This window comes from Ascaphus truei, chromosome 8, assembly GCF_040206685.1.
Source record: "Ascaphus truei isolate aAscTru1 chromosome 8, aAscTru1.hap1, whole genome shotgun sequence".
Classification (NCBI taxonomy): Eukaryota; Metazoa; Chordata; class Amphibia; order Anura; family Ascaphidae; genus Ascaphus; species Ascaphus truei.
This window is the reverse complement of record NC_134490.1, coordinates 54,467,714-54,494,504: the sequence shown is the minus strand read 5'-3', so window position 1 is coordinate 54,494,504 and position 26,791 is coordinate 54,467,714. Positions and strand designations below refer to the sequence as shown.

The 26,791-nt window shown below is 45.1% G+C and overlaps 1 protein-coding gene across 2 annotated transcripts; it reads left to right on the top strand.

Annotated features, from left to right (window-relative positions):
* Positions 1-442: 442 nt before the first annotated feature.
* Positions 443-23,169, top strand: RGS10 (regulator of G protein signaling 10). Of its 2 annotated transcripts, XM_075612045.1 has the most exons (5): positions 443-601; positions 10,881-10,993; positions 16,433-16,519; positions 17,219-17,362; positions 22,056-23,169. In XM_075612045.1, the coding sequence occupies exons 1-5, from the start codon at positions 553-555 to the stop codon at positions 22,203-22,205; spliced, it is 543 nt and encodes a 180-aa protein (XP_075468160.1). In that variant the 5' UTR covers positions 443-552; the 3' UTR covers positions 22,206-23,169. The 2 variants fall into 2 exon arrangements, with proteins under 2 accessions (XP_075468160.1, XP_075468161.1); XM_075612046.1 differs by lacking the exon at positions 16,433-16,519.
* The last annotated feature ends 3,622 nt before the right edge of the window (positions 23,170-26,791 follow it).

Sequence of the window (26,791 nt, the reverse complement as noted above, 5' to 3'; positions counted from 1 at the left end):
GCCTCGGAAGCATAAGGGGGATATACTGCTGTTGATAGCATGCCTATTGTCTGTTTTAATGTTTGATGTACGTATTGCAGGGGGCTCAACTCCAGTCCTCAAGGGCCACCAACAGGTCAGGTTTTAAGGATAGCCCAGCTTCAGCACAGGTTGCTCAATAGACGACTGAGCCACTGATTGAGCCACCTGTGCTGAAGCAGGGACGGATTGAGCCACCTGTGCTGAAGCTGGAATATCCGCAAAACATGACTTGTTGGGGGGTCTTGAGGACTGGAGTTCAGCACTCCATGCGTATTGTATTATAATTCCCTATTGTAGTGTCTCTTTTGTAAAGCTTTGCGTACACCGTTGGCACTATATAAATGCACATACTGTATACATCCATCCCCAAACCCCAGGAAACGGCAAGGCTGAGCCTGAGAGAGAGCTCCGCCTCCGCCCCGGGCCACCCAGCTGCATGCCTGAGAAAGGGGAAGAAGCAGAGAGGAGCGCACCCCCCTCCCTGTGTGCCAGACCCCAGACACGCTGCTGCTGAGAGCTCCGGCAGGACAGATGTTCACCCGAGCAGTGAGCAGACTGAGCAGAAAGCGTCCGACTTCAGGTAAGAAGCAGCCACAGGCCATTCAATCACAGGGCATGTGGTGGGGTTACATATGTATGTATGTATATCTTTATTTATATAGCACCATCCATGTTCATAGCGCTTCACAGCAGTAATAAGCAGGACGTAATAATATAACACATCAGGGGAATAAGCGCCCCAGAGATAAAAGTAAAAATAGGAAAAGGAGTCCCTGTCCCGAAGAGCTTACAATGTATATATGGCACTCTATTATATATGGGATTCCCATATGGTACTCTTACGGGTACATCATTGTTTGTTTTTGCCACCTCTACCACTTCCTATAATTTAGGTGTGTTTCTTAGTGTTAAATAAAACACAGTGGGTATGAGTGTGTGGAGAATAACGTCAGTGTTATTTTTTTTTTTTAAGCAAAACCATTAAAAAACAATGTAAAAAGTATTAGGACTTTTTACTCTCATATCCTCACCCTCCAGCTGGTGGTTACTTAGAATGGGGTTTTAGAGAAAAAGAAAACAAATGATAAAGTATATGTTTTATTTGCCATTTTTTGGAAAATTGGTCACAGATGAGATGACATCAAAATGATGTTCCCTTACTGTCAAGAAATTAATTCCAAAAGCTAATGTTTCACTATATTGCACCTTTTGCAAACATGTCATTGCTTTATCAACCAAATGATAGGGAAAGCTTAAACAATATCTATATTTTTCTTTTGTTTTTTTTTTTGTATTTTCCCAGCTGTAAATCGGATGCACTTAAGCAGTTGCAACCCCCGTCCCCCCTCCCCCAGAAAATAAAAAGATTATAAAACAGAAGTGTCGTGGGACGCAGAAGGGATCGTTTCCTTTGATAAATCCGCTGCAGTTCTTTTACACAAACTTTGCCCCAGATTTTGGTCGATACTTTAAATCGTGTCCAACGTTTGCTGGTTGCAGAGGATTTTGTGCTCCATTCTGTGTTTGTTTGTAACCCATTTCCCCCCTTTTCTATCCTCCTAAAATACACCTTTTCCATATATGAGCTTTACGGAGATTTGCCCCCTTATATACCAGGTTGATGGTTTCTGGAAATCAGACACTGTATACTCTGCCCTTACCTCTTAATGGCCTTTGACCAAATGCTCACACTATAAAATTTCTGATCATGAGTTTGGCGGCTGAGTTAACTGGACCTAGTAGATGGTTTGATGCATTAGAAACTATGGTTTCCAGCCCTGGATTGTAATTCAGACGTCTCCAAGTAAATTCATCGTATAGTCTCGTTCTGCATTATCATGTATGTATGGAGATAATCCACCTATCTTCTCCTTCTGGTCTCTTGTTGCCTTCACAATCAGCCCTGTCCTGTGTCTGTTTTTCGTCACCAACCAGTTAGCACTTACCAGCAACCTCGCCTGTTCAGTCTAAGAGGACACCTTCTGTCAACTTAAATTCATAGGGTTCACGGAACTAGACCCATTAGGCAGCCCCCCCTCTCTGCCGCGCCCCCCTCTCTGCCCCCCCCCCCCCCCTCTGCCCCCATCCAGTTCTGCTGTATGGAGCCAAGAGGGGAAGAGCATGGAACCAGCTGCTCCCAGAGTCTATTATGGGAGGCCAAGTGGATTTCTAGCCTGGATCCAGACTTGAGTATCTTTGCCCTAGAGCAGGGGTTCTGAACCTGGGGTCCATGGACCCTCATCAGGGGTTACCGGTTGCCAGGAGTCCAGTATTGAACCGAACGTTCCTGTATTTGGACACATTGTCCAGTAAAAAATTAGAGGTAATACTGGACATAGTGACCTGGGGGGGCAGCAGGATTTCCCCGAGCAGGGAGAGAGGAGGGCTGTTGCCAGGGGGATGGGCAGCTTCCTCCATCCTGATTGGCTGCTGCTGGGTAATGCAGCCAATCAGGAGGAGGTGTCAAGAGCCTGAGGGTGGAGCCAAGGAGAGGAGGAAACAGCATGGAGCGGAGAGAGGTGTGTGTGTGTGTCTCTCTCTCGCACCTTTCACCATAGTGTCCTGTATCTTTGGAGAAGCCGCCTGGCGAGTGGCAACCCTACTTACATAAGATATATTTCGAGGAGCGAAAGGTATATGGGTGTATACAGAATATGACATTTACTATATCCCCAAAGTGATTTACAAAGAAAAGTATCTATGTGATTTTAGATGTGATTCTGGTGCAAACTCGGGGAGGCAGATCCTATTCTGACCAAGCGAGCTGACCAAGTTCCAGTCCCGTTTGTCACAAGCTACCTCTGTGAGTCGGATTTTCTGTGATTTTAACAAAAGACCAAAGCGAGGAACAAACTGTAAGTTGCCATGACATGCGTGTGACTCTGAAAGACGTCACATAGAATCAAAGGGTTAATACACACCCGCAGTATTCACACTGAGACTACGTTTTGGCATTTTGAGTTGTGCAACTTTTTCTGCGATGGAATAAAGTTTGTATAAAAGGAAAATAATCTTTGTTTGGATTCTTAATAAAGGTCTGTGAGTGGTTGTATCTTGTCTTTGTGAGGATACACGCAGTTTAGCATAAAAATTACTGAGTCACCGCTGAGAGGGGGGTACGTGACATCTTATGCTGAGACCGAGGGGTACGCCGACCGTATAAGGCAGGGGTTCTCAACTCCAGTCTTCAAACCCCCCCAACAGGTCAGGTTTCCAGGATATCCCAGCTTCAGCACAGGGGACTCAATCAGTGGCTCAAACGTGGCTGAGCCACTGATTGAGCCACCTGTGCTGAAGCTGGGATATCCTGAAAACCTGACCTGTTGGGGGGGCTTGAAGACTGGAGTTGTTATATGGTATGGACAGAATATGAGTTACCCATTCACCTCTTACTATGAAAGTACAAGTAGGATTTGTAATAAAACCATTTTTCATCCAATCTTTCTTGGAATTGCCCCCCACGTCTGCACAGCACCCCCTTCCCTAATAAACTGAGCGATAAGGTCTCTATGGCTGTGCCTTTCACCGTGTGGAACTGTTTGTGTAACAGGAACGTACGGGTTGTCAATGAGATGAGAGAACATAATTCACGTCTGAAGCGCACGTCTCCTTGTGACCTTGGAATCGTCACATTCTCCCGCGTATCATCGGGCCCCCAAGATTAAATGGGAAACGTTTCGGCTCTTACTCAGTATACCATGAAGCTGCTGTGTTCCTTACACGGGAGAACAGCTCAGCTTCATTCAAATATTCAGCATGGGGAAGATGGCTGTACAACACATAGAACAGGGGCTGTTGAGTGCATAGTGTGTGTGTATACAGTCAGCACTATATAGGAATACATGTATATTATTACTTTTATGCTAATACAGTTGATGCATGTTTAGCAGTCTGATCAAATTATTTAAAGATAAATTAGATTGTAAGCTCTCAGGGACAGCGATTTACTTTTCTATTGTCTGATTTTGCCTGTTTCACTTATTGTATTACACTTTCCTGTACAGGCGGTCCTCGTTTTACAACGCTTCGTTTTACAACGAATGGCTTATCCAACGCTATGCAATGCATACCTATGTTCATTTTTACAACGTCAAAACGGCTTATCCAACGCTCTTACAACGCTTTGCAAAGTTGTTTGTGTGTATATAATATATATTATACTATATAATATATTATATTATTAAATTACATGATATATTATGTTATATTATATATATAATACAGTATATGCACTATATAATTTATGTGTGTGCTGCATATCTTATTGTCTGCGTAAAATATTTTGTGTATTTTAGCATTAAAAATGCCTTCAGAAACAGAACCTTTCATTTAAGCAGTGTTTCTATGGGAAAACATGTTTCGCTTTACAACGTTTCGCTATCCAACGCCATTTTGAGTAACGCATTGTGTCGGATAACCGAGGACTGTCTGTACTGCCTCTTTTGAAAAGCGCAGAGTACATTGTGGGCACTATATAAAGACATACACATACACATACATGTCTATGCAGGGAGGATGTGTCACTTCTTTTAGGTTGCTACATAAGAGGAAGTTTTCATAAAAAGCAGAAGAGCTCTTACTTTTTTGGGGTCTAAGAAGGAAATAGATGGTTTGGAAAATATCCTGTGTCTGTTCTTTGCACTTCTTGTTCCATGTCTGCCTACAAATAATCTCCAGCTGGGACATGCGGGTCAGGTGACCACCGAGGCATCTTTTTTGGAAAGCTTTGCTCTGCCCGTATCATGATAATAGCACAAAATAGGACAAGAGCTGACATGCGCGTAACAGTCTCAAGCCCAGAGGGTGCACTTTGTGCTGGGAATCTGGCAACGCTGTTACTTCCAGCCCAGGCAAATGTGAGCCACAGACTGGGGTATACATGCCTTCCAAAGTCACACAGTGAGTCAGCCGCTGGGTATTAGGAAACACTGAGCTGAAGGAACACCGACAAGAGAGCAGTGAGGCACGGACAGGTCTGCCTGGGAGAAGTTACAACATTCAGCGGATTTTGATCATTAGCACCCAAAATATCAGCAGGTAGAAGTTCAGCGGGGAGGGGGTTATTCTGTATGGTCTAAAGCGGCTAATCGAGTCGCGATTGGCCGAAAATCTCCAAGGACCTAAATGGGGCACAATCGTCCGCTTCGGGCCTTATAGAATTACCCCATTAAAGCTGCAGACCAAACAATATCCTACATGTGTGTTAAAAAAAACAAAACCTTCTGTACTATGAGAAAATACTTGTAGCATTTAAAAAAATAAATTAAACAACAACTCTGAATGACATTTTTTATGTATTATAATGTAACAAGCATTTTTTGTTTCTATAGCAACCATTTAAAAAGTCCCATCCCCTTCCTCTTCTGAACCAGGCTCTGGGCCACCCATTTTTGAGCCCTGCCCTCTCTCTAGCAGTGCACCAATTGTATCTAGTGACTGCCTAGTCACGTGATCTTCCCCACAGAATTTTGCATTTTTGATACTCTTCTGCTGCACTGGCAGCTATTTATTGAACCCCACGACCCAAATCTTCGTCGATCGATCACAGGAGAAGGATCGATCGGCTACTTAGCTAATTACTTATCAATGTGGGGATTGTATTGATGCAAAATCGGCAGCTTGGACTGCTGCTTTCATTTCTTAAATCTATGAACTGCACAGTATTTTCATCCCAGTTTTGCATCCCAATTGCAAGAATTGACTCTTTGTTCCATCATGTCAAAGCAATTGTCATCTGAAGCATGACTTGACAGGCACAGGGAGTCCCTGTCCTGAAGAGCTCACAGTCTAAGTTTGGCCATAAGAAGAGCTGACTGGGTTTGTAACTGGGCTCTCCTATTCCACAGGCAGTGAAATTACCACTGTGCTACCCCTTAAAGCCATGAGACACGGCTCTGTGTTGTGTCTATTTCCCTCACATGTTAGGAAATGCTCATTTTAACACCAGGAGCCACGATATGTCCTGCGTTACTGTAATGGAACAAATGTGAATAATTAAGTGCGCAACAACAAACAATAAATACGTGAAATAGTGTAGGTGATATAAATGGGGTAAATATTGTGACCTTGTAAACTCGGAAGGAGCGTCTGCAGCTGTGGCACAGGGGATAGCTCAAATAACCCCTAATAGAAACAGGATAAAGAAAAAACACAGCGCACAACGCTCATAGTGTATTAAAAATTATAATGTGATGCAATTAAAGGTGAGTATTAAGCGTACATTTAAACAAGAAAAACAGGCATTGGAGGGTTAATGTTACCCATACACCACTCGGGACGACAGTGAAGAAGTCTTCAGTGTAGAAACACACCGCTCTTGCCGTCACGGTCACTTTCACCCAGGCTGGGTCTTGACTGGTAATCAGCTCCGTTGTAGACAGCAGTTCAGCAGGGCTCACGGTGCACGCAGTGTCCCCAGGTCAGGGAGTCTTGGCAGCAACACGAGTCACGCTGTTCCTCACTCCGATCCGGTACTTCCGTGTTAGTGACGTCACTCGGGAGTGTCAGCGCGTCGTAGCCCTCCCAGACACCGTTATGGCCCGCAATAGGGTGATGTACAGTCCAAAGTTCGCAGAGCAGCTAGAGTATTAATTCCAACGCGTTTCGAGACATCAAAGTCTCTTCATCAGGGAACCTGACCTTTAATTGGATCACATTATACTTTTTAATACACTATGAGCGTTGTGCGCTGTGTTTTTTCTTTATCCTGTTACTGTAATGGACCTAAATAGAAATGTGCAAACATTTTCACTTACATTTGCAAACCACGTGAAATCTGCTGTGTTTTGCTTTGTGAAAAATCCAACTTTAAAAAAAAAAACGTTTGCAAGCAGTCTGACTAGTACAAGTCACTCACAGCCTGAAGTATGGGTTCGTTAGAGAGGAGAAATCCCGTATTTTAGGCTAAATTCTTCTCTGGCAAAATTCAACAATTTTGCTCTAAAATATCGAACTTTGATCGAAATTGGGCTTCAACTTAGTTCATTTTGCCTGAACTTGCCCGATTTTGGGTAAGTACGCACATCTCCAGCCCGAAAATTCAACTTCAGCAGCTAACAAGGAACGCAAACGACACATTCCAGGATGCAGATGTTCCAGACTTTGCTCCCTACAACATCTGCAGACAGCTGGAGGGGGCGAATGTTTGGAGACATCAAAAGTCTCAGAATCATGATAGTTACTTTTAGTTCTTTTGTAGAATTCCTGCAATGTACATAGGTCCAGATGCACTGAACTCTGTTAAATCAGGGCAAATAATGCCTGGCTACCTAAATTAGTACCAGCCGTGATTTTCACTAGGTTTAGTGCATATCCACAAAGGTAATTATATGCAAAAAAACAATGGCTGTTTAACTTATTTGGATTTATTTATTTATTTCTAAAAATATTTTCCCAGGCAGTAATACATTGAGAGTTACCTCTCGTTTTCAAGTATGTCCTGGGCACAGAGTTATGATAATACATGGTTACATTAAATGAACAGGGTTATACATTATATTTAAAGACATTGCATGAACATTTAGAGATAATATGGTATTGGCTTATGTAACAGTTACAGACAAGATTATAATGTGAGACAGTTTAAGGATAGGCTTAGCGTCAGGTTAAATGCACACTAGAGTGAGTGAGTTAAGAGAATAGTGCGCAACTATTGTTAATAGTGATGTAGTGAAAATAAAAATAAATACGTGACCTTAATAATAATTAGCGTCTGCAGCTGCGGTAGAAGGGAGGGCTCAGGAACCCCCTAGAGCTAGCAGAAAAAAACACAAAAAACACAGCGCACGACGCTCATAGTGCATTAAAAATTATATTGACATAAAGAATAAAAAAGGTGAGTATTAAGCGTACATCAAAATAGTAATAATCAGGCAATTTTGGGATAATGTTACCCAACACCACGTGGAAGCCGGATCAGATGTCCTCTCATGCAGATGGAGGCTGGTTCCTCTCACACCGGTTCCTGTGCAGGTAAGTGGGAAGTCTTTGAAAGTCCTTACTCCCAAGAGTAGATAAACACGTTTGCAGCTCTGTCCTCAATTGCTGCTTCAAACCGAGCTCCACACCAGCAGAAAACCTCTCTCTCTCCCCTCCGTTGAAACACTTCCGGATTGGTGACGTCACCGCGGGGGTTTCTCGCCGATGCTGGCGCCGGTTAACACTGGGTATGCTCGTCGTGATATAGCAGTAAAGTTAGTAGTACTACTGCTCTAGGCTCTTCCTGGAAGAGTAAGGACTTTCAAAGACTTCCCACTTACCTGCACAGGAACCGGTGTGAGAGGAACCAGCCTCCATCTGCATGAGAGGACATCTGATCCGGCTTCCACGTGGTGTTGGGTAACATTATCCCAAAATTGCCTGATTATTACTATTTTGATGTACGCTTAATACTCACCTTTTTTATTCTTTATGTCAATATAATTTTTAATGCACTATGAGCGTCGTGCGCTGTGTTTTTTGTGTTTTAAATGCACACTACCATGAGTTAGCTTCAAATAACATGGCTCCCGTAACGCCCGTCCTTCCTAAAGGTGGGTCCCATCCAGACCCTCTGAAATATGGGCTTTAAGAGAAAGAAGAGAGAGAGAAGAGAGGGAGAGAACGAGCAAAGCCCATACGTCAGAATCTGGATGGGGGCACCTCTCCCTTTACGTATGACATAAATAATGTAGCACTGCTCCTCCCCCCCCCCCCCCCCCCCGCCCCGGGAGATTTACTCAGACTACAGGTCTGTATGGTGCTAGATGCATGTTTGATTCAGGAGAGGCTGAGCTTCCGCAATGCTGTGGGGAAACAGGACAGGCTATAGGTAGTTTCAGGCAGTAGTTCTCATGGTGCTGCGCCTCCAGTCACAGTAGGCTCCAGAGTTCTGGAGATAGTCCCTCCTGTGACAGTCCTCTGAACATACCCCTACCCAATAGACTGTAGACTCAGGCAGGGGTATATAAAATGGGATCCTTTATTGGTGCAGCCATTGCAGTTCTTGTTACAGCGGATGCATGATGTTAATAGCAGGATCCAGGTCTTACAATGGCCCTAGACCAGACTGGTAGGCACGAATTCCGGCCAGGTGCCTTAACTCTTCCCAAACCCATAACAGGGCTGGAAGGATAGGTCTCTACCCCCTTAAGGCTGCGGTCCCAGTCACCGCCACAGCGCACGGCTCAGCATGCGCTGTGCTATCAAGCCCCGCCCCCCCAGTCCGGCCGGTCCCAGTACTTACCTTGTCGCGCACCTCTCCCCAGCGGTGCGCGACAGGTTTTCAGGGAGGCAGGAGAATTTGACCTCGACATCTGCGACGGGGGCGTGGCCACGCCCCCGCCGGCGGTTCAGCCAATAAGGGCGAACCAGCCGCGGGACGTCATGGCCACGCTCCTGCAAACCCACAGCCACGCCCCCTCCCGTCGCAAACCTTCCCTCTCCCCCCAGACCGCAGATCGCTGTGCACGCGCCCCCCCCACCCCCACCAGGCGCACGTGCCACAGTGAAGACTGGGGACTCAGCCTAAGGGTGAACCTGGACTGACTAACTTTACATGCTTCCTCCCTAAGGCACAGGAGGGGGAGGGCACTAGGTCTGCACCATTATTGGCTGTACACAGACCCAGTTCCACCTCCAAACCCTGTCACTCAGAAAGTTCTGTAGTAGGGGAAATCCCAAGATGACAGTCTGTTATAGCCTGCATCTATCAGGGCTTACATAAGGCTGCGTGTATAGTGCCTGCGACGGGCGACGCGACTGGTGACGTCACCCGTTGCCGTCGCCACTAGAAAAAGTTATATTTCGCTTTGCGGCGGCGCGGGCGTACTGGCATTTGATTGGTTCAGGGGCTGTCACATGATGCGACAGCCCTTGAAAAATCAAATATTACCAGCTACCAAAATTCGCGACGCGACATCGCTCCATCGCATTGTCGCCGTCGCGCTTACTATAAGCGCACGCGGCGATAATGCATTTGTTTTTGGGCGATGTCGCCGGCACTATACGTGCGGCCATACAGGGGGTCAGTAGAATAGCCAAACTTACCATAGCTACATAACGTTAGGTTAATTGCGCTAACCTGAATGGCCTTTAGTGGATATGCGTTGTTAGGGGAAACACCTCTCTTGCATATCATTAGCATTAATGACCAGAAAGATTTAACTGTACGTTATTTTGATATATCCATTCTACATTTTTAAATTAGTTGTTTTTCTTAACATCTTTAGTTCTTCTCTGCACTCTTACTTTTCCCTCTTTCTCCCATTCCCTTGATCCTGCGTTCACCCGGTCCTTACTGCACACTTTATCTACTTATTAAGAATATCAACATAAAAGAGAATAAGTACAGAAATAGTTTAACCCCCTCACCCCCCAATATTTTGCATGAATAAAATGGACCACTGTTTCCATCCCCATATTCTCTTTCATTTTGTTACTTCAAACACCCTTGTGCTGTGGCGTGTTCTACATAGGCATAGTTCTATATTAGGGGCGGCCAAATCCAGTCCTCAAGGGCTACCAACAGGTCAGGGTTTCAGGGTATCCCTGCTTCAGCACAGGTGGCTCAATCAGTCCCAGCTTCAGCACAGGTGGCTTAATCAGTGGCTCAGTCTTAGACTGAGCCACTGATTAAGCCACCTGGGCTAAAGCAAGGATATCCTGAAAACCTGACCTGTTGGTGACCCAGGAAACTTGAGGACTGGAGTTGGCCACCCTTGTTTTAGAGCCTCATAACGTGGCACGTAGAAAGTCAGGTGTCGATGGTGTCGAACTCACAAGCTTGTGTAAGACTGACACGTTAAACCCCATGCCACCACACCTCTCACATCTGCACTGCTCTGTCACTTTGACAGCTGTGTCCCATTCTCCTTTAACAGAGATACACACCAATGATGGGAGTGCGAGTTTCCAGGAGCAGAACGGAACCTGCAGATGGGCCACATCCCTGGAGAGCCTGCTGGAAGATCCGCAGGGAGTAGCCGAGTTCACGGTGGGTTTTTATCTGATTTGGAGTCAATATCCCTGACTTTTAGCACCAGTTGTCTCACAGATCCCAGACATTCTTGGGTGCAGAACCCCTTAAATCTCAGTACACTGGCGACACACTTTATTCGAGCTCGGCTAGTCCCACGAATTCGGGTATACCCGGGTGTATTGAGGTTTGTGACTGTTTTCTGCCCGAGTGCATTGAGGTATTTTCCAGGCAGGGATTGAAGCATTTTATTCCCGCTGGCTGCAATACTGCACAGTATATATATATATACTGCATTATAATTCATGAATTAATGCCATCTGGTAGACACGCGAAGCATTGCAGCCTATTAAATCCTAATCATTATCATTTAACAGATCAGCCGCCCGTCAGCCAGGCATGAACCCAGGCTGGGAAGGCAAACGCAACGGGGCTTGTCAGAGGTGAGGAGCGGCGCATTCCAGGTATCTGCCAGGTACATACTGGGTATTTGCTCGAATAAAGTGTGTCGGTGCAGTACATCCAGTCCTAGGAAGCCAACTTCGATGCTATGGCCGGTAATGCTCTCTTCCATGGGCACATTACTGCATTTCTTGTAGCTGAAGTTGGTCTGCTTTATTTTCTAATGGCATAAGGGACATTTTCTGATTCAGATATAAAAAGAGTGGATTATACTATGCTGATCAATAGATAAAGGAGGGAAGAAGGTTAGGACAAGATCTGCCCCTTCAATGGCAAATGTCCATGGCCACAAAGGGGCTATTGCAGCTATCAGCTGACCCAGACCCAATGGAAGGACTGGTCTTCCTCTTGTGTTCTGATCCGATCAATCAGCCCAAGACAGGAGGGAACACCTGATAAAGGTCATGGAATGTCAGGAGCGCTACGCTGCCATCTCTGGGGACATTCCCTGCACCCCGGAACGGATTTCTAAAGGTTAAATCAAGGAGGCCCCGGTTCTCCAAAACATAACCCAGAATGCAGACTTGGCAAACCTGCTGAACACTTACAATATTCTTCCGAGTTTAGTACTCCTGTAAATATTATAATGTTTAGACATGTTAGATGTGTTGGGTGAATTTGCCAAAAACAGTTCAAGAAATGATTTCCCTCTTTGAATTAATGTACTTTCAATTTGACCTTAGAAATCATTTCAAACTCATTTAACCCCTTCTATGCAAAACCATTCATTCCTATTGGGAGAAATGGAAGCCATCCTTAGACACTCCCAAAATAAAATAACGTTCTCTTTAATTAGCAGATGGAGATGTAAAGGCATTTCCAGTTATTACAGTATATAAATTAATCTTGTCTGCCATCTAATTAACCTTAAATGTCTACAGAGAAACTGATATAGCAGTTGTTACTGTAGGGTACTGTGTAGCAGGTACAGACACTGCACAAATTGAAATGGCAGACCAGGCAAAGATTTCTCTGTTGTAGCTCGGACTATATAAATGTACTCCGTATCACTGTGCAGTGCAGCATGCCTATTGTCAAAACCGATATCTTTAAAAATACATTTCCCCGGATACACAGTTACCGGGCCACAGCAGAGGATCTGAGGACATGTTTACACGTATGTGCCAGAGACACATCACTCTATTAATTTACTCGGAAATGAAAGAAACAGAGCTTTTCCCAGTGTAAATACTTCCATCCCGTTCCCCTTGCAGGTCCCTTTTCTATATTTGAAGCCCTGTCTTTCTCACCTGGAAGCTGTTTCTATACACAAAGCCTGAAACAGACGCCCATACCTCCTTGCTCCATCCTGTGTTACATATACACAGTCAGGGACCTCTAGGCCAACTCCTCCTATTCATCAGCGAATACTCCGCTGAAAACCATTTATCAACGTTCTACTTTCCCCTCCGGTCAGTTCCCTTATTCCAATGCAAGTCCGTGACCAATGAAGAGTGTCCCCCATCCTCTCTCCGTGACGGGAACTTGTCCAGCTGGGACAGAGCTGTGATACTGAAACATCGTGCAGAGAAACAGTTCACTTATTGCGCCAGCTCTGATTTTAACGTTTGATAACGCGCCATTGTTAGATCAGCGCGCCAGGACAGCTAGTCTGAGTCTATCTATGTTTTCTTGTCTTTGAGATGGAATAACGTTTTTTTTAAAGTTGTGAGCAGTCCCTGCTATTTCTCTTCTCGTATGAATGAGAGTAAAGATATGCCAACGTGGAGCACCATTTAGTGTTTTACTAAATTAGATCTGATTGTTTGAGCAGTTATTGGCAACTACATAGTTACATAGTTACACAGTTACATAGTTACATAGTAGATGAGGATGAAAAAAGACGTACGTCCATCAAGTTCAACCTATGCTAAATTTAGACAACAGATACTTTATCCTATATCTATACTTACATATTGATCCAGAGTTAGGCAAACAAAAAACCCCAGTGTCATATCATCCAATGATATCTCATAACGGGAAAAATAAATTCCTTCCTGACTCCAAGAATTGGCAATCAGATTACTCCCTAGATTTACATCCTTCCCATGTTTACTTAATTGGTTTATCCCTGTGTACCTTTCCTTTCTAAAAAGATGTCCAACCTTTTTTGGAACAAATCTATTGTATCTGCCATCACAGTCTCCATGGGTAATGAATTCCACATTGTAACTGCCCTTACTGTAAAGAACCCTTTCCTTTGTTGCTTGTGAAATCGCCTTTCCTCCAAACTTAAGGGATGACCCTGAGTCCTTTGTACTGCCCGTGGGATGAATAGTTCTTTTGAAATCTCCTTGTATTGTCCCCGAATATATTTGTATATATTTATCATATCCCCTCTTAGATGCCTCTTTTCTAATATAAATAAATCTAATTTAGCTAGCCTCTCCTCATAAGGTAGATTGTCCATCCCCTTTATTAATTTGGTGGCTCTTCTCTGCACTCTCTCTAGTTCCATAATGTCTTTTCTAAGGAGTGGTGGCCAAAATTGTGCTCCATATTCAAGGAGTGATCTTACTAATGCTTTATAAAGGGGCTTAATTATGTTTACTTCCCTTCCATCCATTGCCCGTTTAATGCAAGATAAGATCTTGTTTGCCTTTGCAGCTACTGCATGATTTTGGGCACTATTGCTAAGCCTGCTGTCCACAAGAACTCCTAAATCCTTCTCCATCAAGGAGAATTTATCCCCATTTAATTTGTAAGTCGCCTTTTTATTCTTGCATCCCAAATGCATAACCTTACATTTATCTGTATTAAACCTCATCTGCCATTTACCTGCCCAAGTTTCCAGTCTCTCCAAGTCCTTCTGAAGATAAATTACATCCTGCTCTGATTCTACTACCTTAAACAATTTAGTATCATCAGCAAAGATAGAGACTTTGCTCTAGATGCCAACCTCAAGGTCATTAATAAACAAGTTAAAAAGCAGGGGTCCCAGTACCGATCCCTGAGGTACTCCAGTCACGACCTTAGCCCAACCTGAAAAAGTTCCATTTATGACAGCTCTGTTGTCTGTCCTTTAACCAGTTTTCAATCCAGGTGCATATATTATTACTAAGTCCAATTTTCTTTACTTTTTACACCAACCTCTTGTGTGAAACCGTATCAAATGCCTTTGCAAAATCTAAGTAGACCACATCAACTGCATTACCCTGGTCTAAATTCCTACTTACCTCCTCAAAGAAACAAATAAGGTTAGTTTGGCATGATCTATCCTTCATAAATCCATGCTGACTATTACTAATAATTTTGTTTTCCATTAGGTATTCCTGAATATTATCCCGTATTACCATTCAGTCATTGCTGTTAGTACTAAATAGTATTGAGTTACCTCTTCTTAGCATGTTTTTATTTAGTTTTATATTCTGATATCATGCAACATAGTTGTAAAAATGTGTCTAGAGACCCTTCTGCATTGATGTGCAGTAACCTATGTATAACCCCTCTACAGCCGGAACCTCTTCCATGTTGTCCAACCTGTGGAACTGGACTTAGTGGGGATCCCAGAAGGCTTTAAGGGATGCTCAGAGCAATATAATCCCCCCCTGGGAGATAACGTGGGAGGGTATAAAGTGACAGAGATAAAGTGGCAAGGAGAAAGAAGGCAGTTTCCTTATATTAATAACACAATTCATATATTCCACTTGGTGAAATCCTTATTGTTTTCAATTGGATTTTTGCTGGCCAGTACCCAAATGTTGGTCATCTGGCTTTGCCCACAGAATTAAAAGGGTGTTCCAATGGTGAAACAAATGGTTTGGGGTGCGGGGTGGGGCGGTTCAGTTTAATTTCACATATAATTTTGGTGAGAGGGGTACATAAAGAAAAAACAGGGGGCTATAGGGCTTACTAACAAACAAAAGGTCATTTCAGTACATCCGTTGGCAAATTGAGATATTGCATGAGCTAATATAGCATACATTAGTGCAAGGGGGAGGGGCAACTCCAGTCCTCAAGGGCCACAACCAGGCCAGGTATTATGGATCGTCCTGCTTCAGCACAGGTGGCTCAATCAGTGGCTCAGTCAGAATGATTAACCAGAATGTTGGAACAATTTGGGGAGGGCCAGGCAACACACTGACTCAGGTGGAAGGTGAGCTAATATTTTTTGAAGTTGGATAATCCCAGTCCTCCCACCCGAATTGATGCATAAAGGGCGGATGAATGTAATCCTCTGCCTTTTCCCATCCAATCTGGATGATGTGCATTGGAGAGCTTTTAGAGCCAACTTTGGGACTTTAGCGGTAGGGTTTGGAACAAGTATAAAATGCGGGGGAGGCTATCCTTCCGAGCCATGAAACTGGAAAGTTATGCCAGTCCTCCATATCTTTCTATAACGTTGCCAGAAAAGCCCTGGCACAGTTGGTCAAATGTTTTACTGATGTTAAAGGAACCATTAATGCGTTTTTTTTTTAAATTATTATTGTTTAACACAGGATTGAAGCAGGGAGTCTCCGGCGCGGAACCCCTTTTTTTATTTCAGCTCCGGGGACCCCCTGCTTCCGGATATATAGATCTCCAAAGGGGGTGCTGGTATCTCGGCAAAGTTTAAAGCTCCCGCATCACATGGGCCAATAGGAAGCCGAACCTCATGACATCACAGCTTCCTATTGGCCCACAGGGCAAGGGAGCTTTGAAACTCCGCCATTACATGAGCCCAGCTAGCTGAACGGAACTGTTACCGGCACCCACTACGGAGGTAAGTATCTCAGGAAGCAGGAGGTCCCCAGTGTTGGAATTAATGGGGTTCAGCAAAAAAAATTGCCCATTTGGATTGCCTCTTTAATGCCTAGATTGGGGAGCCTAGTTTAAAAAGATTGAGGACCATGATTTTACATGTTAACTCTAGGATACTAGAATGCACACACAAGAAAAAGCCATTTCTGACAATAATCCTGGAAAGAAAGTGACCGTTAACTCAATGAACCTATTTTAAAGTGAGGCCTAGAACACAACAGCAAATAAAAAACCAGAGTTCTGTCTTTGTGGCAGGATTTCTTGAAAAAGGAATTCAGTGAAGAGAACGTTCTGTTCTGGTTATCCTGTGAGGACTTCAAGAGGACGCAGGACAAAGAACAGGTACGTGAATCTCCGGTTCTCCTGTAATCCAGAGCAAAGGCTTCTGAGGACAGGAGGCCCAGAACAGCAAGGAAAACAGAACAAGAAATGGGTGAAACATTTGCGAAACTGATGAATTTTGGACATCCCCAACTTTTGCAAAAAGACATGGAAATGGCAAACATTGTCCATAATCTCCAAATCTGGTGGGTTTTCAGCGTGTGCTGAAGCAACAAACATTTTATTTATGTTGAAAAGGTAAAGAATGTGAAATTGGCTGTAACGACTTAACAATAAAATAAAAAATATATGCGCAAACTTTTCATTGGGACACAGAATTGCACATAAATCCGTGAAATGAACTGGGGCACATCTTCCCAAAGCTATTAAAGTATGTGGGGCAATGAACCATTCTCATAATATATCTTTAAAAAACCAGACACCTAACTGGATGTTTTGTGTTATATAGTGACATAGTAGATTGTGTTAAAAAAAACATATAATGTCCATCAAATTCAACCTTTGTTGTAGATGTTACTTGGGTGGCTTTTGGATGGTCTTGCTCTGTATTAAAAAGGTAGTCTCAGCCCGATCAGTTACTGAAGTGTCCCATCCCGGTGTGAAACACGGCACTGGCTCGTGCTAATTCGTTAATCTGTGATTAGGTGGGAACTCGACGTAAGATGCAGCCCTCAATGTCTGGTTCTGTCTCTCTCCCAGATGCAGAAGAAGGCACAGGACATCTACACAACCTTTCTGTCCAGCAAAGCTTCATCTCAGGTCAATGTGGATGGCCAGTCCCGGATCAATGAGAAGTTGCTGGAAGAGCCACATCCTCTGATGTTCCAGAAACTGCAGGAACAGGTAACATTCCCACATCCAAATATATATATACAGACACATACACATACATACATTAATATCGGAATCTGTACAGTATGTTTCAAAACTTATATCTATGTGTATGTGTGTATATGTATATATATATATATATATATAAATGTAAATACAACTGTATGCTCATCTGCATGTCTTAGGCAGGTCTGCAACCCCGCCTTTCCCCATCATCACCCAGCACACAGCACTTCCACTGCAGCAAGGGATTCTGGGAAATGACATGCAATATATATATATATATATATATATATATATATATATATATAGCAAATGGAAATATAACTGTATGATCATTTGCATGTCTTAGGCAGGTCTGCAACCCCGCCTTTCACCATTAGCACACAGCACTTCCACTGCAGCAAGGGATTCTGGGGAATGACATGCAAATGAGCACAAAGTGCCACTTTTTGCTTCAAAAACCATTTTTAACATGGTTCCCTATAGGCTTAAGCTTGCTGCATGGTCAGTATATATATATATATATATATATATATATATATATATATATATATATATATATATATATATATATGCAAATATAACTGTATGCTCATCTGCATGTCTTAGGCAGGTCTGCAACCCCGCCTTTCCCCATCATCACCCAGCATACAGCACTTCCACTGCAGCAAGGGATTCTGGGAAATGACATGCAAATGAGCACACAGTGTCACTTTTTGCCTCAATAACCATTTTTAACATGGTTCCCTATAGGCTTAAGCTTGCTGCATGGTCACAGCCTTGAGCACAGCCAGGGTTAAGGTGCATACCCAGAAAACCACCCACAGACAGCTGTTTCGACCTTGATGGGTCTCATCAGTGTGGGGTTGATTTTACTGGGAATGCAAGAGAGGCTATGGGACTATAGGGAACTATGTTAAAAATGGTTATTGAGGCAAAAAGTGACACTGTGTGCTCATTTGCATGTCATTTCCCAGAATCCCTTGCTGCAGTGGAAGTGCTGTATGCTGGGTGATGATGGGGAAAGGCGGGGTTGCAGACCTGCCTAAGACATGCAGATGAGCATACAGTTATATTTGCATATTTGCTTTCCTGTGGAGGGTTTTTGTCACTTTTTTTACTCACCATAACTTAACTCAGTATATATATATACTGTATATATTAGTAATAAACTCGTAAACTGCTATTACTTTCTAAGGTCAACGTTTCAGCTCTCCAAGGAGCCTTTTTCAAGCCCTTGTATAGCAGGAGAAATTATGAAGTATTTATCAGGCAAATGTTAATAAATTATGTTACTGAGACAAAAATGCGTCCCACTATGCAAAAAGTCACATAAATCTGGTAGGTGTATACTATATAAATTGGTACAGAGCACATCTGAAGCCAGCTGGGACCCTCCAGAAACCTTTATACTTTCCTCACTGTTTATTCTCATGTTCGTTCTGCACTCCTGGCTTATCTTATTCTGCTCCCATTCTCCACCCTCTCTCCCACGTACCCGCGACATGCTTAGCACCTCAATAATACCTTTATGACCTTAGTGTAATTTGTGTCATCTCTCCATTCTGTGCTGTAGCAAATATTTCCCACTGCTAATACAGATCTGAGCGGGAGAATAATCAGTTGTTGTCCTGTTTTTATCCTAAGGAAGCGTTTCCTCTCAAAGGTTTATGGTAGGGGTAACCAACTCCTGTCTTCTAGGGCTACCAACAGGACAGGTGTAAAGGATATCCCTGCTTCAGCAGAGGTGGCTCAATCAGTGGCTCAGCAAAGACTGAGCCACTGATTGAGCCACCTGTGCTGAAGCAGGGATATCCTGAAAACCTGACCTGTTGGTAGTTCTGGAGTTAGCTACCAGATACCTTTCTTGCTGTATCCCCCCCCCCCTTTTTTTTTACAGCATAGGAACCTGGGGGTCCTTGGGAGCGTAACCACATTATTTTCAGCACTGGGTATCCAATTATTTCAGAGATACTTTCTTGTGAAATGTCTGGGGTGTTACCTCCTGGTTTATTACAGGGATTTAAATGGCCGCCCCAACAGGAAGTCGCAACCACTGACATTACAACTTCCTGTTAGCCCACGAGACTGGAGAGATGTGGTTGCCATTTTATTTCCCTGGGAGGAAGTTTTAAAACCAGTATCTTTACCAGAACGTATCTCAAGAACCAAGGGGTCCACAGAGCGGAAAAAAAGTGGGAGGTTATCTTAGATTTATACAATTGGATTAGGGACAAGGACTATGGGAAGGATCTAAAAAAAAAATGTTCACCACGTAGGTGGGAAAAAGATTTCCCAGGAATTGAAGGAGTTGATCTGTTACTTGAAGGGTTAACTCGGGTTAGGAAAATTATAATTTCCGAGGAGTGGAGAGAGATGCAATATAAGATAAGGGTTTATTATGCTTTCAAAGTCAATTATAAGGGGATAGAGAAATCTAAAAATAAGTGCCCGAAGTGCTCCCAGGAAAGAGCAGGTTTAAAACACTGTTTGTGGGATTATCTGGTTATTTCTGATGTTTGGGATAATGTTCTGCAGTATATACAATAAGTTATTGGGGTAACTACAATAAAAGAGCCCTTAGCCTTTCAGTTTGGAAATATGGAAAGTTGGATAGAGGTCAATGTAAGGAACAATGTCCCAAGGCTAGTAAAGATTGTTTTGCTTGCAGCAAGGAAAACAGTGATGGTGAAATGGATAAACCCTGAACTCCCCACTTTAGATATTAAACGGTTATCGGAATAAATTGATGATGGACGAATTAGAAGCTGAGAGGAATAAGGAATTAAGAACCGAGAAAATGTTTACAAAATGGGAAAAGTTTATTGATACTATGTCATAACAAGATAGGGATTCAATCATACAGACATGAGCGCACACCTCCTGGGGTCCCCTCAGGCTGATTGCGATGGGTCACAGATAATTTCGCCCTTGAGGAAATATGATAGTATATTGTTGATGGGGGAGATAGTAAATGGGGAATCTTATGCCAGATTCTGTTAGTGTGGTGAGAGCTTTCATGTTAATCTTTGAAAATGCTATTGTCCGTTTTTTCTTTTCATTGTTATTATTATGTGTTAATGTGTTGCATTTTGAAATCATAAGTATGATGAGCAATACTAAAAACAAATTTGTGTAAAAGTATGTGTTTCTGTGTATCTTATTGTTTTTTTCTCTATATTGTATTGTTGTAATGTTGTTGTTTAATGTTTATGAACCTAATAAAAAAACTATATATATATAAATATATATATATATATATAAAGGGAGCAATAACTAGCCCAGGGGTGGGCAACTCCAGTTGTCAAGGGCCACTGATTGAGCCACCTGTGCTGAAGCAGGGATATCCTGAAAACCTGACCTGTTGGTGGCCCTTGAGGACTGGAGTTGCCCACCCCTGAACTAGCCACATACACTGGTGTTCCAATACAGTGAGCGCACTTGCTTGCGGGGTTGCTGGAATTATATTGCGCTCCGGGGAGCTGTATTCTTCTCTTGGGCTGTCACGGAAAGCGAGTACAAATCCCACTTGTGAGCACATTCCCACGTCTCAGACACATCTGCAACCCTGCCCTTCCCCATTATCTCTTAGCATTCAGTGCTTCCACTGCAGCAACAGATTCTGGGTAACAACATGCAATTGAGCACACAGTGTCACCTTTTGCTTCTTGTCCATTTTAACAGGTACCCCTTTTTTGTGACTTGTTACCCACCATAACTTTTTGAATGTATGGACAGTGAGGGATGTCTTAGTAGATTAGTTAACCGGAAACCTGTGTTGTGTAGCTCTTTTTAAAAGAGCAATTTATGTCTTTTTTTATTACTGATTTTTAACACAGGATTGAAGCAGGGGGGTCTCCGGGGCTGAACCCCAGTAATTTCAGCTCCGGGGACCCCCTGCTTCCCGAGATACTGACCTCTAAAGGGGGTGCCGGTATCTCGGCAAAGTTTAAATCTCCCGCATCATGCGGGCCAATAGGAAGCCGCGACTGATGATGTCATTACATGAACGCGCTACCAGCACGCCCTACGGAGGCCTGTATCTCCAGAAGCAGGGGGCCCCCGCAGCTGAAATTAATACGGTTCTGCTCTGGAGACCCCCTGCTTCAATCCCATGTAAAAAAAATGTGTTATCTTAGATTGCCTCTTTAAAACAGCAATCCCCCCCCCAGAAGCCTATAACAGGGGTAGGGGAGGATCATATAATGTTACTATATTGCCTCCTTAGCATGTCCTGCTCTTTAATAAAATGTTTTTTCTAGTGTTAAGAAAAATCATGATTTTCTTCATGCCGAGCTTCTGAGGTTACCATGGCAACCTGTAGCCAACGCCGGGCTCCGGGGAGAGCGTTATTTTAACTTTCCGGGAAAAGACACCTATATCTCCTGAACAAAGCATCAGATTTTAAAAATGAAAACCGTGTTGGAAAGGGCAAGAAGAGAATAAAATGGGAATTCAATGTCGATCCGCGCGGGCTACGACTTTCATGGCCTTCACGTCTGGTGGAAAGTAGCCGCTTTGGAAATCAAATTGCTAGCCAATGAGCTAGCCCAGGAGGAAAAGCAGTGAGGCTGGAGACGTGTTCTTATCCAGGGAGGGCACAGCACCCCTCTCGCCCTGATTTTCAGGCTCCGTGTAACCCCCGACCCGGCTGCTTCTGTCGCCCATGGCCGAATAATCCGCTCCTGTTTTTCTTCCGCAGATTTTCAACCTCATGAAATACGACAGCTACAGCCGCTTTCTGAGGTCGGAGGCTTTTCTGAAGCTCAAAGTCTCCGAAGAAAACGATTGCCCTGCGCCCGGGGCAGGCGAATCCGCAGCGAAACGCGCCTCTAGGATTTATAATACGTGACACCTCCCCCGCTCATTCAGCACATCACGTTGTGTGAAATGCAAAGGATAAGACTCTCTGACTGCAAAGGAGACATGTACCGCGCGCCACAGTTCTGCCGAGTCTCTCACTCCCTGCGGGTTCTAAGCAAACTAATATAAGGCCGTAATTAGGATAATGAGCCAGCGCACAGGGATTAGTCTAGAGCAAGGGTGCGCAATCTTTCCCGGCTGTGCCCCCCCCCTCTCTTACCTTCTCTCCGGCATCAAATGACACCGCGGGGTCACTTTGCCATGCCAACGTGACGTCACATGACGATGCTGCGCTGCCATGGCGTCGCCGAAGACAAGGTAAGTGAAGTCGCAGAGGCTTCACGTGATCCCCCGGCATTAATTTAAATGCCTTGGAGGAAGAGGGCGGGGTCTCTGCAACCGCCGCAGCCCCCCTGAACAATCTTGCACCCCCCCCAGTTTGCGCACCCCTGGTCTAGAGCAGGGCTGGCCCACTCCAGTCCTCAAGGGCTACCAACAGGTCAGGTTTTCAGGATATCCCTGCTTCAGCACAGGGGATTGATTGAGCCGCGGTGCTGAAGAGCCACCTGTACTGTCATTGACTGAGCCACCTCTGCTGAAGCAGGGATATCCTTAACCTGTTGGTGGCCTTTGAGGACTGGAGTTGGCCACCCCTGGTCTAGATACTTTTTTATATACTGGTCTTATATTTCTATATCTGCCTAAGTAGAATATTAATGAGAAAAAAACACATTGCTTTAATTCAAGTCAATGAGACATGTAAAATCCTCTACTCTCCCAGAGGCTCCTGGGTGGGTGTTAGCTTTTAACCCCTAAGCTGCTTTGGGTAAGAATGGCTTGCAGCACCTCTGCTGAGATCTCTGACTTGTGTGTGTTGGTACTATAAGAAGGACACTGTACCATCTTTTTGTGTTTAACGGCCTCCTTTGGATAAAAGTGTATCCCACACCTGGTTTCCTTGTGTAAGACCCAGTCCCTTTCCTATCACAGCTGCATGCCGTGCATTGTATCAGTGTGCCCCACAACCCGCCAACAGAAAGGTTGTTGGCTGCAAAACTCCCGAATTGTCCGTCCAGGTCTGCACAGATAATCAGACTCCATCCCATCGCATGCAGCAAACTACAAATGCTTCTATCCCAAAGCAGATATCTAACGTCCCGCAGCTGCAAAATGGGGCCAAAAACATCTCCATATTTATCCAAGAAAATGAATCCCCCCTGAAAACAACGGGAGTTTTTCCTTTGATAAATCGGGTGTAATTATTTTGCTCAGACTGTGCCCCAGTTTTGCAGCCGGGTAAATAACCCTCCCCGGTCTCTGCTGCTGAACACATTCCTTCCAGGCGTGGTTGGAGTAGTCCGGGACTGCACTGCCTCCCTGGAGCTTTCCTCGCCGTCCGTGTGGAGACATCACTTCATGTTCAGCTGACTGAAGCCCGTGCGCATGTTGGGCGCGGGAAAGCCTCGTTCAGGGTGCCAGCTGCAGGAGTTGGAGGGAGGGCGGGAGGCCGGCAGTGAGGCAGTTTGCTGGGCGATCCGTGTTTATCCCCCAGCAGACTTTTCAGCGTTGAGGAGGGGGCGGGGAGGGGGCGGGGTTACACACGGCAGGTTAAGTATCGAGGCTGCAGTCATGAAATCATTCTCAAGAATGATTTCATTGGCTGCCTTGGTCCCTGTGACGCTGCTGCAGCTCCAAAAAACGAAATTTTCGTTTATTGAAACTGTAGCCAGCTTCAACTCCTGGCCTCGGAGACAGGGCGGTTGCTACCCTGACAACCAGTATTCAATTGAATACTTTGTTTCTCACGGCAGCACGCACGGCAGCACGCACGGCAGCACGCCCTCCCTCCGAAGCCAGCACCCTGAACGAGGCCTAAAGGTGCGCGTTCTGTCAGCACACGGCACGCGGTGTTATTCCCCAGCAAGCACAGAGATGGGCGCGGGCTGTGTGAGTGCGTGGGGGAGCAGCACACAGCATTGTCACTGTGTCTGCATGTGAGGTTACCGTGACAGCCTGAGGATGAGGTGAAACTTCCCCCTAGAGATCCTCAGACAGAGGAAGCGGTGGCAGTTTGTGCAGGAACAAAAGGACGCAGATTATTTTCACTGTACATCGCTCTCACACTTTGGTGAAGATGCGGCAGGCAGACAGGAAGGGACCTCAGCTTACTGCACGCACAAAACACACACTACTAACACACACGCACAAAACCCGCACTACTCACACACGCACAAACCCCGCACTACTAACACACACGCACAAACCCGCACTACTCACACACACGCACAAAACACACTACTAACACACACGCACAAACCCCGCACTACTCATACACACGCACAAAACACACACTACTAACACACACGCACAAAACTCGCACTACTCACACACACGCACAAAACCCGCACTACTCACACACGCACAAACCCCGCACTACTCACACACACGCACAAACCCCGCAATAATCACACACGCACAAACCCCGCACTACTCACACACACGCACAAAACACACACTACTAACACACACGCACAAACCCCGCACTACTCACAGACACGCACAAACCCCGCACTACTCACACACACGCACAAACCCCGCACTACTCACACACACGCACAAAACACACACTACTAACACACACGCACAAAACTCGCACTACTCACACACACGCACAAAACACACACTACTAACACACACGCACAAAACTCGCACTACTCACACACACGCACAAAACACACACTACTAACACACACGCACAAACCCCGCACTACTCACACACACGCACAAAACACACACTACTAACACACACGCACAAACCCCGCACTACTCATACACACGCACAAAACACACACTACTAACACACACGCACAAAACTCGCACTACTCACACACACGCACAAAACCCGCACTACTCACACACGCACAAACCCCGCACTACTCACACACACGCACAAACCCCGCACTACTCACACACACGCACAAACCCCGCCCTACTCACACACACGCACAAAACACACACTACTAACACACACGCACAAACCCCGCACTACTCACACACACGCACAAACCCCGCACTACTCACACACATGCACAAACCCCGCACTACTCACACACACGCACAAACCCCGCACTACTCACACACACGCACAAACCCCGCACTACTCACACACACGCACAAACCCCGGACTACTCACACACACGCACAAACCCCGCACTACTCACACACACGCACAAACACACACTACTAACACACGCACAAACCTCGCACTACTAACACACACGCACAAACCCCGCACTACTCACACACACGCACAAAAACCCCGCACTACTCACACACACGCACAAACCCCGCACTACTCACACACACGCACAAAACACACACTACTAACACACACGCACAAACCCCGCACTACTCACACACACGCACAAACCCCGCACTACTCACACACACGCACAAAACACACACTACTAACACACACGCACAAACCCCGCACTACTCACACACACGCACAAACACACACTACTAACACACACGCACAAACCCCGCACTACTAACACACACGCACAAACCCCGCACTACTCACACACACGCACAAACCCCACACTACTCACACACATGCACAAACCCCGCACTACTCACACACATGCACAAAACACACACTACTAACACACACGCACAAACCCCGCACTACTCACACACACGCACAAAACACACACTACTAACACACACGCACAAACCCCGCACTACTCACACACACGCACAAACCCCGCACTACTCACACACACGCACAAAACACACACTACTAACACACACGCACAAAACCCGCACTACTCACACACACGCACAAAACCCGCACTACTCACACGCACAAACCCCGCACTACTCACACACACGCACAAAACACACACTACTAACACACACGCACAAAACCCGCACTACTCACACACACGCACAAACCCCGCACTACTCACACACACGCACAAACCCCGCACTACTCACACACACGCACAAACCCCGCCCTACTCACACACACGCACAAAACACACACTACTAACACACACGCACAAAACCCGCACTACTCACACACACGCACAAACCCCGCACTACTCACACACACGCACAAACCCCGCACTACTCACACACACGCACAAACCCCGCACTACTCACACACACGCACAAACCCCGCACTACTCACACACACGCACAAACACACACTACTAACACACACGCACAAACCTCGCACTACTCACACACACGCACAAAACACACACTACTAACACACACGCACAAACCCCGCACTACTCACACACACGCAAACCCCGCACTACTCACACACACGCACAAACACACACTACTAACACACACGCACAAACCCCGCACTACTAACACACACGCACAAACCCCGCACTACTCACACACGCACAAAACACACACTACTAACACACACGCACAAACCCTGCACTACTCACACACACGCACAAACCCCGCACTACCCACACACGCACAAACCCAGCACTACTCACACACTCACACACACGCACAAAACACACACTACTAACACACATGCACAAACCC

Bases quoted from the DNA above. Each gene is read 5' to 3' on its own strand.
- RGS10 (XM_075612045.1), top strand. From the start codon at position 553: ATGTTCACCCGAGCAGTGAGCAGACTGAGCAGAAAGCGTCCGACTTCA. The intron at 10,994-16,432 runs GTGGGTTTTTAT...TCTTTGTGGCAG, and splicing joins AGGGAGTAGCCGAGTTCACG to GATTTCTTGAAAAAGGAATT. The intron at 16,520-17,218 runs GTACGTGAATCT...TCTCTCTCCCAG, and splicing joins GGACGCAGGACAAAGAACAG to ATGCAGAAGAAGGCACAGGA.